The sequence below is a fragment of the Scyliorhinus canicula genome, chromosome 10, assembly GCF_902713615.1.
Source record: "Scyliorhinus canicula chromosome 10, sScyCan1.1, whole genome shotgun sequence".
NCBI classification, from domain to species: Eukaryota; Metazoa; Chordata; class Chondrichthyes; order Carcharhiniformes; family Scyliorhinidae; genus Scyliorhinus; species Scyliorhinus canicula.
The window spans coordinates 45,266,852-45,280,044 of NC_052155.1; the positions used below are offsets into that span (position 1 = coordinate 45,266,852).

Genomic DNA, 13,193 nt, shown 5'->3' on the forward strand with positions numbered 1-13,193 from the left:
GAGAGCCGAAGGGCCTGTACTGCGCTGTATCGTTCTATGTACTCAAACCCACGTATCCACCCTATACCCGTAACCCAACAACCCCCCCCCCCCTTAACCTTACTTTTTAGGACACTACGGGCAATTTAGCATGGCCAATCCACCTAACCCGCAATCTTTGGACTGTGGGAGGAAATCGGAGCACCCGGAGGAAACCCACGCACACACTGGGAGGACGTGCAGACTCCGCACCGACAGTGACCCAGCAGGGAATCGAACCTGGGACCCTGGAGCTGTGAAGCATTTATGCTAACCACCATGCTACCGTGCTGCCACCTGGGCAACTTGGCAGTGCCAGTGTGGCAGTGCCAAGGAACCCATATTCAGGGGGCCAGCTGGCACTATCCCTCGCCACCCAGGGGCCTCTGATGGACCGGTAGACCCCGTCTGGGTGCCATTCTGCCTGGTACCTTTGCCCACCCTAAAGTCAGGCAATCCATTTTATCACTGTATAACTCATAGAGTATTCATGAATTTAGTCAATCTGACCAAAAGGTTGTATTCCTTAGCTTATCATGGACTGGCCCTGGTCCCTTCCAACACCTGCTCGCCTTTTTTTTTAAAACAGCAAACACTTTTACACTTAAACCAGGAACATACTCAAGCATGGATGATACCATAGATATGCAAGCACAGACAGTGATTCAAATACACATGTATACAAATACATATATCAACACTGTGACAAAAATCCAATTTTCATAATCTCGTCATCTATATTTCGCATACTATTTTTGAAGTCAATAATATTTTTTTCAACAAAGAAATACATTTCTTGGGAGAGTATCGATCAGCTGCAGTTTCACGATAGTTTCCCATCCCGAAATTGACTGACAGCATGGGGGTGGCATGGTGGTGCAGTTGTTAGCACTGCTGCCTCACGGCGTTGATGACCCGGGTTTGATCCTGGCCATGTGGAGTTTGCACATTCTCCCCATGTCAGTGTGGGCCTCACCCCCACAACCCAAAGACGTGAAGGATTGTTGGATTGGTCACACTAAATTGCCCCTTAATTGGAAAAAAAGAATTGCGTACTTTAAATTTATAGAAAAAAAATGGACTGACAGAGGATCATTTGAAGTTTGTACCTTAATCCCCATTGTGCAGTTTTGGTGGTAGGAACGCCATAGAACAACATTTGTAGTGACAGCTGACACATTCTTATTCAGCGCAGTGCAGTAACATTTAACAGTTCGATGAATCCAGTTGTGAAGTGGTTTCAGAGTTGTATTGAAAAGTGAAAATGACTGCTCATAAAATACCTGTTGGTCTGATATACCAGAGAATCAATTAAGTCAAAGATGATCATTGAATGGGGATTGGGAATTTTGAATGTTATAGCTTCCAGAGACCAACAGTTTACTATTCCCAAACTTGCTGAGCAATGGGAATTAGCGTCATGATTATAAGGCAAGACACTATTGTAAACTAATCTAGCTTGTTCAGATTTGAAAATAAACATCTTTATATTTGAGGATCCACTAATGTTCAATGAGCTAACAAAGTTGGATAAACATACATAAATACTTACCATGACAGACTAGCCTTGATTTTAGATAGTTATTCATTCATCAGGCGGCATTCACCCATTCGTTTTAAACATATTAAAATAATGCGGATTATAATTTTACATGGAATAGGAGACAAATGGGTCAATATCCATTTTGTCACCCTTTTTGAATGTGGCACTACATCGGACTCTTTTCAACTTAGTAACGGATCCCCAGAAGTCATTGACTCAGTCATAACATTCAGTATCTCACAAATCTCCACACAAATGATAATTATCAGCACCAATTGCTTTGAACCCTTTAGCCTGGCCCGGATGTCCATCTCATTCGTAGTGAAGTCATTGATCGTATTCAGAATATTTTTTATTTGGAGAGGTCATGGTGCTTCTGTCTTCCTTTTGGAATATCTAGAGGGAGTAATCATTCTGAATAATTTCCTTCCTCAGTTTGAAACCTTTTCTGCCTGTCCTTTAATTTAAATAATATGATGGTGTAGTTGGCCTCTGCTGTCATTTGCTTTTTTTCTATGATTTTCTGTCCTTCTGTGAATACGGTTTATAATATTGGGTTTTTTATATTCATCTCAGCAGGCCTCTTCCATTTCCTACAGAACTTGTACATTTTCTCTATTGTTCTTCTGCTATTACACATACATTTACTTATTCTGAGCTTCTTGTTTTAGGGTGAATTTTTCTTTCAGTATATTTCTTATTGTATACTTAGAGATGTCACATTTGTCTTCTACTGAAGTATCATCGTAACATTTTCCAATGTACTATATTTAGTTGTTTGCTCATTTAACCCTTTGAAAGGTGAGGCCTGAATATTACCAGAAGCCATTAACAACAGCAAAGGGTTACAGGTTTGGACAGAAAAACCAGATGTTCTGGTTTTCCCCCACAATCTGGAGCTTTCACCAATACGTGCTTTTTGGCTTTCATGGTTTCCCACCTGGAAGTTAACCTGAATGACAGCATCGGCTTCCAGTCCAGTGGATCCAATAATGCAAGTTTAAAATGTTTTTCTAAGTTTCCTTCTGGGGGGGGGGGGGGGGGGGGGGGGAGCAACAAATGCTGGGGTGGGCATTGTATGATGGCCAAACCAGCGACACCCATATACGTAAATTAATTTTTTAAAAACAAGGAATCTGTGGGACTGCTTTGCCTCAGGATTAGGCAAAAATCAGAGCGCGTTTAGCCATATGCCATGATTAGGCAAGAATCAGAGCCTAAATATTTAAATAAGGCCCTAGAGTCAAAATAGTTCTAGGCCTCGGTATGCTGGCGCTCTCGCATTGAGCAATTGTGCAAACGCCTAAGTGGCCCACATGCCTCTTATTATTAAAATTAAAGCATGATCAAGACTTTTATCTAAAACAACTTAGAAAAAAAAATGTATGTTTTGTTTCAGAGGAAATACCCGGTCCACTTCAAGATCGCCCTGATCATCAACTATCTGGGTCACTGCATCTCGGTTGGAGCCCTCATCGTCGCCTTTGTGCTTTTTCTTTACTTGAGGTGTGTGAATCTGACATTACTTCGTTAGCCAACAAGATGTGTTAGGATGTTCACAATTGGCCACCAAATCTGACCTTAGTGAACGATGATATGTTTGGAAAATAGAACAGGAATAGGCTAATTCATCCAGTTTGCCTTACATTTTGTTAGCTGCCCACTTCTCATTCCAGCTTACCTTGCCTTCTCTGTGCTCCTTAATACTTGTCAACTAACTATCCACCTCCAAACAGCGCAATTGATTCTCTAACTGTAGTTTTCTCAGTTGGTACATTTCTGTACTTTTACAATTCCTCCTGTGAAGGTTTTCTTCTGAATTTGTTTTTAAGCAACTTAACTGAAAATATACAGTTGTCCTTGTATTCTGCATTTTTGTACTATTCTGCATTTTTGTACTATTCTGCATTTTTGTACAAGAAGGTTGTAATTCCCGGCTAAACTGACCAATTATTTAATTCAACGTCTGTGTCCTTCTGGGAGAGGAGACACGTTTCCCATAACAGGCTCCATCTGTGTTTCAAGTTTCTAGAAATCTCATCCACAACAATTTATAGTACACATTCATCATTCCATTCATGTGTTTCCTCCTCTTGTCCACTTATCAGATATGACCTTGGTTTATTGTTTTATTGATTATTCATTGACAGCAATGTAAATAAAAGAGCCCAAAAAGAGAAACTCTGGGTGGATCTTGTGCTCTCACTGGTGGTGAGTTTTGATTTGGGAAGGACATGTACTTTGTTGGGATGGTGGCACAGCAGGACCTGCTGCCTTCCCACCTCCATCCGCACTAAGTTCCAGCAAGCAGGCGCGTGGTGGACTTGCCCAGGGGCAACTTAATCCAGTTGCAGGCGGGCCTTTTGCTATGAGGTGTGAATGACAGCTACAACTGTGTGGAGTGCTTGTCACCTCGGCGGGGGGGGGGGGGGGGGGGGGGGGGCGCGGAGGCGCGGAGGCGGAGGGGTGGTGGCGTTCCTCATCAAAGGCACTCTGTGCCTGATCGAAGGACTGGACATTAGGAAAGAGGCAGGTGGGAGGGGGAGCCACTGAGAACCAAAAGTCCTGCCCTTGCTGCCTACCCTGCAATCCCAATGTGACTTACCTCCGGCCTGGATCACAACATAATCCTGAGGCTCCAGTGTCTGTCCTTCCGGCAGCGACCATTGCCTCCCCTTCTGCGCCACTGAATTGAAGGACTATAATTTTCTAGCCCCTCTGACAGCAGGACCTTCTGGTCCCTCCAACATGACTGGCAGTTTGAATGGTCCGTCGTATAAGCCACAGTGGGACCTGCCACGCCAGGCCTGTAAAATCCAGGCCTCGAGCTATTGGGCACCAATTGGCTGGTAGCTCTTGATAAGCGAGATCTCCACCCCCAGGGTCTTGATTATAGAGAAAGGCTCACCGTTGGCCTCACCATTACCTGTTTAATTTGGGGATTGGGAGGGCCTTCATAAAATTGGCAGCACAGGTCTCTCGCCAAATCTCCAGCCAGCAGGCAAGACCCCCTGGCATCTCACAAAATTCTGCTTGCTGGGAGGGAGGCACCTCATCCTTCAATTGAACACCGATTATTGAGTTCAACAATGTCAGACCGTAATCTCTGGCCCTCGTTCTTTTTCTTTGGCCTGTTAAGGTTTCTTTATTATTTTCTCTTTCAGGCAGCAGAACAGTTGCCCTAGGCAAATCTTTTGTTTGTTTGCTCCTTTACTTCCGCCATCACCATTCCCTCTGACCCTGTATGGCTAACTCTTCTCGCATTCAATCTCAATATCTATATTTCTAGCTTCTCCCTGTTTTGATGAAGGGTCATCAACTTGAAACATTAATCCTGCTCCTCACTTCAAAGATGCTGCAAGGCCTCCTGAATATTTCCAGCATCTTATATTTTTGTTATGTATAAGTGAGAGACTGAATTGGTACAATATGATGTCTATTTAGCTGGACATAAATGGACATTTCATCACCAAAAATCTGTCCTGGTCCACCCACATCAACGCTATGACCAAGAAAGCACAGCAGCGCCTATACTTCCTCAGGAAACTAAGGAAATTCAGCATGTCCACATTGACTCTTACCAATCTTTACAAATGCAGCATAGAAAGCATCCTATCTGGCAGCATCACAGCCTGGTATGGCAACTGCTCGGCCCAAGACCGTAAAAAACTACAGAGAGCCGTGAACACAGCCCAGTACATCACGTGAACCTGCCACCCATTCATTGACTCTGCCTACATCTCCCGTTGCTTTAGGAAAGCGGGCAGCATAATCAAAGACCCCTCCCACCAGGGTTATTCTCCCGTCCAACCTCTTCCCTCAGGCGGAAGATACAAAATTCTGAGAGCATGCACTTACAGACTCAAAAAACAGCTTCTTCCCTGCTGTTACCAAACTCCTGAATGACCTTCTGATGGACTGAACTGATCTCTCCACTCATCTTTTCCACTGTGTAGTATTACACTCAGTATGCTTCACCTGATATCTGTGTCGAAGTACTTACATTGCGTATCTATCATATGTCCTATGTTTTTCATGTATGGAACGATCTGCCTCGACTGTACGTAGAACAATACTTTTCACTGTACCTTGGTACACAAACCAACTGAGATGGCTTCTTCTCCTATTTATACTCCTCTTCAATGATTTAAATGCAATTACAGTCCACACCATTTATAACTTCTTCACATATATTAGTAAGCTTATATCAGAGAAATGGTAGTATTTATCATCACCACAGCATCTCTGACAAAGGCGCTGCTTAAAATGCTCGAAACCCACTGGCTATTTTGACAGTTCACTTCCCGATTTTGTAAAAGCCAATTATTTTTTTAATGGCTGCATATAATCAACATCTCATTACATAGAATGTACAGCACAGAAACAGTCCATTCAGTTCAACTAATCAATGTCAGTCTTTATGCTCCACACCAGCCTCCTTTAACCATACAGCAGCCTCCTCCAACCATACTTCACCTCACCCACCAGCAAATCCTTCCATTACTTTCTCCCTCAGAATCATGCAATGGTTGTATTACAGAGGAAGCCATTCAGCCTCTTTTATCTGTGCTGGCCCTCCAAAGAAGCATTTCACTTAGTATCATTCCCTTTCCTTTTCCTCCTAGCCCTGCAAATGTCTCCTTCCCAAATCCAATTTCCTCTTGATTTGATTTGATTTTGATTTGATTTATGGTCACATGTACCGAAATACAGTGAAAAGTATTTTTCTGCGTCCAAGGAATGTACACAGTACGTACATAGTAGATACAAGAATAATCAACAGGGAACAATGACAAATGGTGCATGGATAAAACAGTGATTGGTTACAGTGCGGAACTAGGGGCCAAACAAAAGCAAACAAAGCAAATACATGAGCAAGAGCAGCATAGGGTGTCTTGAATAGTGTTCTTTCAGGCAACAGATCAGTCCGAGGAGGAGTCGTTGAGGAGTCTTGTAGCTGTGGGGAAGAAACTGTTCTTATGTCTGGATGTGCGAGTCTTCAGACTTCTGTACCTCCTGCCTGATGGAAGTGTCTGGAAGAAGGCAATGCCTGGGAGTGGTCTCTGATAATGCTGTCTACCTTCCTTAGGCAGTGAGAGGTGTATACAGAATCAGTATGGGGGTGGCAAGTTTGTGTGATGCGTCGTTCTGAGTTCACCACAGTTTGCAGTTTCTTGCGATCTTGGACTGAGCAGTTGCCATACCAAGCTGTGATGCAGCCGGAGAGGATACTCTCTATCACACATCTGTAGATGTTTGTGAGAGTCAATGCAGACATACCAAATTTCTTGAGCTTCTGTAGGAAGTAGAGATGTTGTTGGGCTTTCTTAACTGTTGCATCAACGCGAGTGGGCCAGGACAGACTGTTGGTGATGGTGACCCCCAGGAACTTAAAGCTATCGACCATCTCCACTTCAGAGCCATTGATGCAGACGGGAGTGTGTGTCGTGCTGCGCTTCCTGAAGTCAATGATCAGCTCCTTGGTCTTTCCAACATTTAGAGAGAGGTTGTTTTCGGTACACCATGCAACCAAGTGATTTATCTCCCTCCTGTTGTCTGATTCATCGTTGTTTGAGATGCGGCCCACCACAGTCGTATCATCCGCAAACTTATAGATTGAGTTCGAGTTAAATCTTGCCACACAAGTCATGCGTGTATAGGGAGTACAGTAGAGGACTGAGCACACATCCTTGTGGGGCACCGGTGTTAAGGACTATTGTGGAGGAGGTGCTGTTGCCTATCCTGACAGATTGCGGTCTGTTGGTGAGGAAGTCGAGGATCCAGCTGCACAGGGAGGGGCCAAGTCCAAGATTGCGGAGTTTGGTTATTAGTTTTGTTGGGATAATGGTGTTGAAGGCGGAGCTGAAGTCTATGAACAGCAGTCATACATAGGTGTCCTTGTTGTTGAGGTGTTCGAGTGTTGATTGCAGAGCCAGTAAGATAGTGAGAGCCTCAGTGAGAGCTGTCAGTGAGAGCCTCAGTTGAAACTCCCTCCGCCTTGCTCCTCAGCAGGGGATTCCAGATCCTAACCTCTCGCTGCATGAAAATGTTTTTCCTCATATGACCATTGATTCTTTTGCCAATTACCATAAATCTGTGCTGCCTGGTTCTTGTTCCTTCCACCAGTGGGGCAGCACGGTACCGTAGTGGTTAGCACAGTTGCTTCACAGCTCTAGGGTCCCAGGTTCAATTCATGGCTTGGGTCACTGTTTGTGCGGAGTCTGCATGTTCTCCCCGTGTCTGCGTGGGTTTCCTCCGGGTGGTCCTGTTTCCTCCCACAGACCAAAGATGTGCGGCTTAGGTGGATTGGCTATGCTAAATTGTTCTTAGTGTCCAAAGAAAAGATGAAGTGGGGATTACTGAGTTATGGGGATAGGGTAGAGATGTGGGCTTGAGGAAGGTGCTATTTGTAAGGTTCGGTGCAGACTCGACGGGCCGAATGGCCTCCTTCTGCACTGTAAATTCGATGATTCTATGATTCAGTGGAATAGTTTGTCCCTATCTACTCTGCCCAGACCCTCATGATTTTTAATACCTTTATCAAATCTCTTCTCCGCTTTCTCCAGAGAAAGCAGTCCAAATCTCTCCAATGTTTCTACGTAACTAAACTGCCTGGAACAATTCTTGTGAATCTTTCCTGCACCCTAATGCCTTCACATCTTTCCTAAAACGTGATGCTCAGAACTGAATGCAACCCTTCTCTTGAGGCGAACCAATATTTTATACAGGTTTTATGTAACTTTCTTGCTTTTTGTCCTTATTGATAAAACCTCTGATACTAGATGCTTTATTAACCACACACACACAAAGGTCCCTCTGCTCTAGCAACCCATTTAGAATTGAAGCCATTTTGTATTGGCTGGGGAGTTTGAGCCATGTTAGCTGCGGGCGCTAATGGCGACAGGGGTGTAAAATCCCGCTAGAGTGAAAAAACATGATTCTCATCAGCGGGATCTTGTGGTGCGATTGTTCTCTCCCCCCCCCCCCCCCCCCCCCCCCCCCCCCCCCCCCCCTCCAACTTCCAACATTGACCAAATTCCCACCTAGAATGGTTGGGAAATTCGGTTAAATGCGTTAACATATAATCATGGGGCTCCGCCGCTGCACCGCCCCACTTCCCTCACGACAGTGAGGTTTACAACAGGTCTTGAGCAACATGATCCAGGTGAAGAGACCATGCTGGGGGCCAATAGATAAGTACGGCCCACAGGAGAAGATGCCCAAGCAGCCACCTCTGAGGAGCTCCATGGGGGAGGGTTTTTTTATCCGTGTTTTTTTTGGTGTACGTAGAGAGGGGGAGGTTTCCTATGTTCATTGGGAGGGGGCGGGAGGGTTTCCCATTGTATGTTGGGAGGGCGGTGGTTGCCAGTGTGTGGCTGGGAGGGTGCCCGTGCGTGGAGGAATGGTTTGTCTTCCTCGATGCCCCAATCTCTGGAATCCTGAAGTTGCCACTGCCAGCGTGATGGCGTGACACATGCCTCCAGGATTTTGTTCTCCTCGGCACTGCACAACATGGCGAGAAAAGTCAGCTATGCAGCCGATGAGCCGCACGCCACTTTTCTTGCCTGAGCCAACACTTAGAACAATGAAAGCAAAATTCCACCCATTGTTTTGCAAGCAAAATGGAGCCATTTCGCACATCTCGGCATTAAATTCTACCTGCCACTTTTTTTCTTTAATCAATCATGATATGTGGGCATCACTAGAAAAGTCAGGATTTACCCATCCTTAATTACCCTTGAACTTAGGCCATTACTGTGGTCTGGAGTCACATGTAGGCCAGATCAGGTAAGAACAGCAGATAAGTGAATCTGATGAGTTGGATCATGGTCACCATTCCTGAGATTGGCTTTATATTCCAGATTTATTAATTTAATTTAAATTCTACCTAGATTAAGCAGCCTCCTGGTACCATGTTGTGGTATGTACTCTGGGATAACACAGGCTGCAACTGGATGCAGCTTCAACCAAAAGATACTCTAGATCTTGAAGTTCGTTCAATCTGATTTATTGAACCAGTAGCACAGTTAGCACAATTCTCTATGAGTTCGACTCTCTGCTAACCTAAGTGTGGTTACTCTGTCCGAATGAACCAGACTAGCTCTTAGCCACGTGCTGGAGGTGTGACACTATAAACACATCCTGACTCACTCTGTAGGTGTTCATCAGTGGAAAGAGGCGGAGTGTGAGTGCCTCGTGCCTTTTATAGTGAGATACCACCCCTAGTGTCCTGCCTGCTCATTGGTCATGTCCTATTCTCTGTGTTTATTAGCTGCCTGTCTGTGCCTGTCTGTATATCATTATCTGCATATCATGACACCCAGAGCATTGGATTATCATTCCAGTGACATTACCCTCATGCCACCACTTGTCCACCCATTCCACTAACCTGTCTCATGTTGTAATATTATCACAGCCACAGAGACACAAGTAGAACTAACGGTCTGAATCTAACCCCTTCGCTTCGGCGACCTCGGGCAAGCGTCTTTCAGTGTTAGTCCGCACAAACAGGATCCTGATGGAACGGCACTTGTGGGGGCCTCCCAGAGGATGGGAGGTCCCCAGGTGCTTAGCCTCTGGGCAGGGTGGCATCCTGGAACTGCTGATGTCACCCAGCACCTTGGCACTGCCAGCTTGGCACACTGGGTGACAGCCAAGCTGCCATTTTCCCTGCGAAGGGCATAAAGCTCAGGGGAGCCCTGCACGGTTGAGGTGGGGCCCCTTGAGGACCTCCCTTAAAGGGGAGTTGGGGGTTCGCGCAGGGAGTGGGGAGGTCAAGAGATCGGGTTGCTATTTAAAAATAGTGTCCCGATCTCCTCCTGCAATGAGAAGTTCCGGCGAGCGAAGCTCCTCTGTGCAGGAAACTAAGTGTGGCCTCGGCAGGTCATTCTACGCTGAGGCCCCAAATAGAACCAGATTCCCGGTAGATAGTGTGGCATTTCTCGGCACTGAGTGCCAGGAAACACCGGGCTAAACCCGCTTGTTATGAGATTCACGTCCTCAGTTTTTGATCTCGTGAAAACAGGATGGTCCCTCTTTATCCATTTAGAGAAGATTACAGAATGGGTGAAGGTCTTTGAAATGAACAAGCCCACCATATTGTAAGTGCCTAACTTCACTGATGCAGCCTTTCACCATCTCCATCAATTTTAGTTCTCTTCAGAAATGTGAACATCCTGATAGTCTGCATTTCAGTAATCATGTCTGGTCTTCACCTCATGACCTGAATCTTGCCCTCATTGGGTGCCGGTAATCGGCGTGCCCAGAAGCAGCTGCAATAGGCGCTTCCGGCCGCAATCGGCCTCTGACCGTATTTCATGCTCACCGACCAATTAACTGGCAGCCAAGCTGAAATGCAATGCAGAGAATGGCTCAGGCCTGCTAGGTGGGGCACCTCCAGCTGACCTCCTGCATGGGACCTCACCCCAAATGCCATCCTTTATGTTGTTTCACCCCCAACATTTTATCCTGCCCTAGATGGAGTTTGCAGAAAAAATGTGAAGGTAGCCTTGTTTAATGAGCTTATTTCCAATTAATTGTTGGCTAGCACGCTTCTGACCCCTGCACGTGCCTGCTGACCATAACGCTCTTGAGCATGATGACGCTGGGTCGCATGCACAATGTCTTTTCACGTGATTCCAGGTTTGGGTGTTCAGTGTAAAATTCTGGCCCATGGATTTGAGCAAACACAGCATAACTTTTAATTGCTCTCTCTTTTCTGTGTGTTGGCTACTGCAGGAGCATCCGATGCCTTCGGAATATCATTCATTGGAACTTGATAACCACTTTCATACTGAGGAATTCCATGTGGTTCGTGCTGCAAATGGTTGATCATCAGATACATGACAACAATGAGGTAAACTCTAACAGTAGAATCCAGGCCATCATTGACTTAAGTTCATAAGTGGCTGGCAATGTGTAACTGGGCAATACAGACCAGGAGGTTTGTACGTCTGTGCCATTGCTGCTATGTACTGAATTAGCTGATCTGAGCAGGGGTCAGGAATGGGAATGCCGCAATTGGTGTCATCACTTGGTTAGAAAAGGAAAAATGTAACCATCCAGCATTCCCACCCCAAGTGATATGCACTGACCTGTCCTGGAAAAATGTGATAGCTTAGGTATAGGATGATAATATGATTGAGTTCATCTTCACAACCTCAAATAGATTGCCAACTTTAATTGTTCAGACTCATCGACCTGAATTTTCATAATGTGGGAGGTGGTCCCTGGCTTATCCAAATGGGGGGCTGGGGGGTGGTTATGGAGACAGATTTAAATTTACACATCTGTCATTCACTGAGGAAACTGCATTATTGGGCGTGATTTGAGTTCCAAATGTCATATCGGGCGCGACTTCCCAACGGACGGGCTGGCGGAATCGCGGCCCGTATATAATGGCACTTGGAACCGCGGAATTGGCTGTCCTGCCAGCTGATTCGTCGGAACCAAGCCCGACAGCTCCTGCTAATAAGGGGAAGCTGCTCATAATTGCCCCTTCCCTCCGAACTCACTCCTAGCCAACACAGAACCATGGCACCATGTAGACCTGCTCCACGCCTTGGGGACGCCGACCTGGCCAGGCTGTTGGATGCCGTGGAGGTGAGACCGGATACCCTGTTCTTCCAAGAGGGGTCAGAGGACCAGCAACCGGGCCACCAGTGCCACCTGGGAGGCAGTGGCAGCGACCGTCAGTTCAGACAGCGAAACCAGGAGGACCGCTGTCCCATTTGGGAAGAAGAGCAATAGCTCCACTGGGCTGCGAGGGTAAGATAATACCAGCCTCCTGGCATCAGTTCCCGCCTGTCATCTGCCTGACCTCCCACAACCCCCCACCACCCCAATAAGTCGGCGGCTGGCACATTGCAGCATAGCATTCCACCCCCCCCCCCCCCCCCCCCCCCCCCCCCACCCCACAGGGGTTGAACATTCAGGGAGTGGAACCCCGTCCTATTTAAGAAGGGCACTCCCTGATGCCTGGTGCCACAAATGACAAACAATGCCTGCACACCATGGGCCGTCGCTGGTGTCTCCCTCTGGGTCCCTCCTCGGCCTGATGTGCAGCACCCCCCTGCAGATGGTTTGCCATGTCCAGCCTGCGCGACACTACTGCCGTCTTCCCCAGGGTGCCACCAGGGCTGCGAGGGCTGCCGCTGCAGGGTCAACAACACCATTCATCTTGGTTGTTGTAAGGAATTGGAGAAGAAGGTAGACCAACAATCAGTTAGGGTTTCCGCCCTGGGACTCTCATATTCCCTCCCTCCATAGTTACATGTCCCGTCTTCTCTAAGAGTGCCATTCACCAAGCCAGCAGTACTAGTGCATACTCACCCCCAAGATTCCAGACCGTAGACCTCTGCCCGGAATATTAGGGAGACCATGATCAGGTGTCTCCCCGGTCCACACACTTTCCCTATGGTTGCGGTGATACCCCTCTGGCTACAGCAGGAGCCCCAAGACTCCAGACTATAGAACCCTGTCGGGGATAGGGACAGCAGCAGTAAATGAAAATTGCAGGCAGTTTTGTAGCCAAAAGCAGGAGCACACAGAAAACACAACTTGTAGCCACTTGGGTATATTTTAGTTTATTAACAGTTCCTTTGCACAAAAAAGACAAAGCCAGGTGAAAAAT

The 13,193-nt window shown here is 46.4% G+C and overlaps 1 protein-coding gene across 3 annotated transcripts in view; it reads left to right on the top strand.

The window, feature by feature from the left end:
- The window catches only part of LOC119972322 (corticotropin-releasing factor receptor 2), a 342,731-nt gene that overhangs the window by 256,876 nt on the left and 72,662 nt on the right, over positions 1–13,193 (top strand). For all 3 annotated transcript variants that reach the window (XM_038808841.1, XM_038808842.1, XM_038808844.1), the window contains 2 exons: positions 2,961–3,067; positions 11,300–11,417. In XM_038808841.1, coding sequence (XP_038664769.1) covers positions 2,961–3,067; positions 11,300–11,417 — 225 coding nt within the window. The remainder of the gene's footprint in view (positions 1–2,960; positions 3,068–11,299; positions 11,418–13,193) is intronic.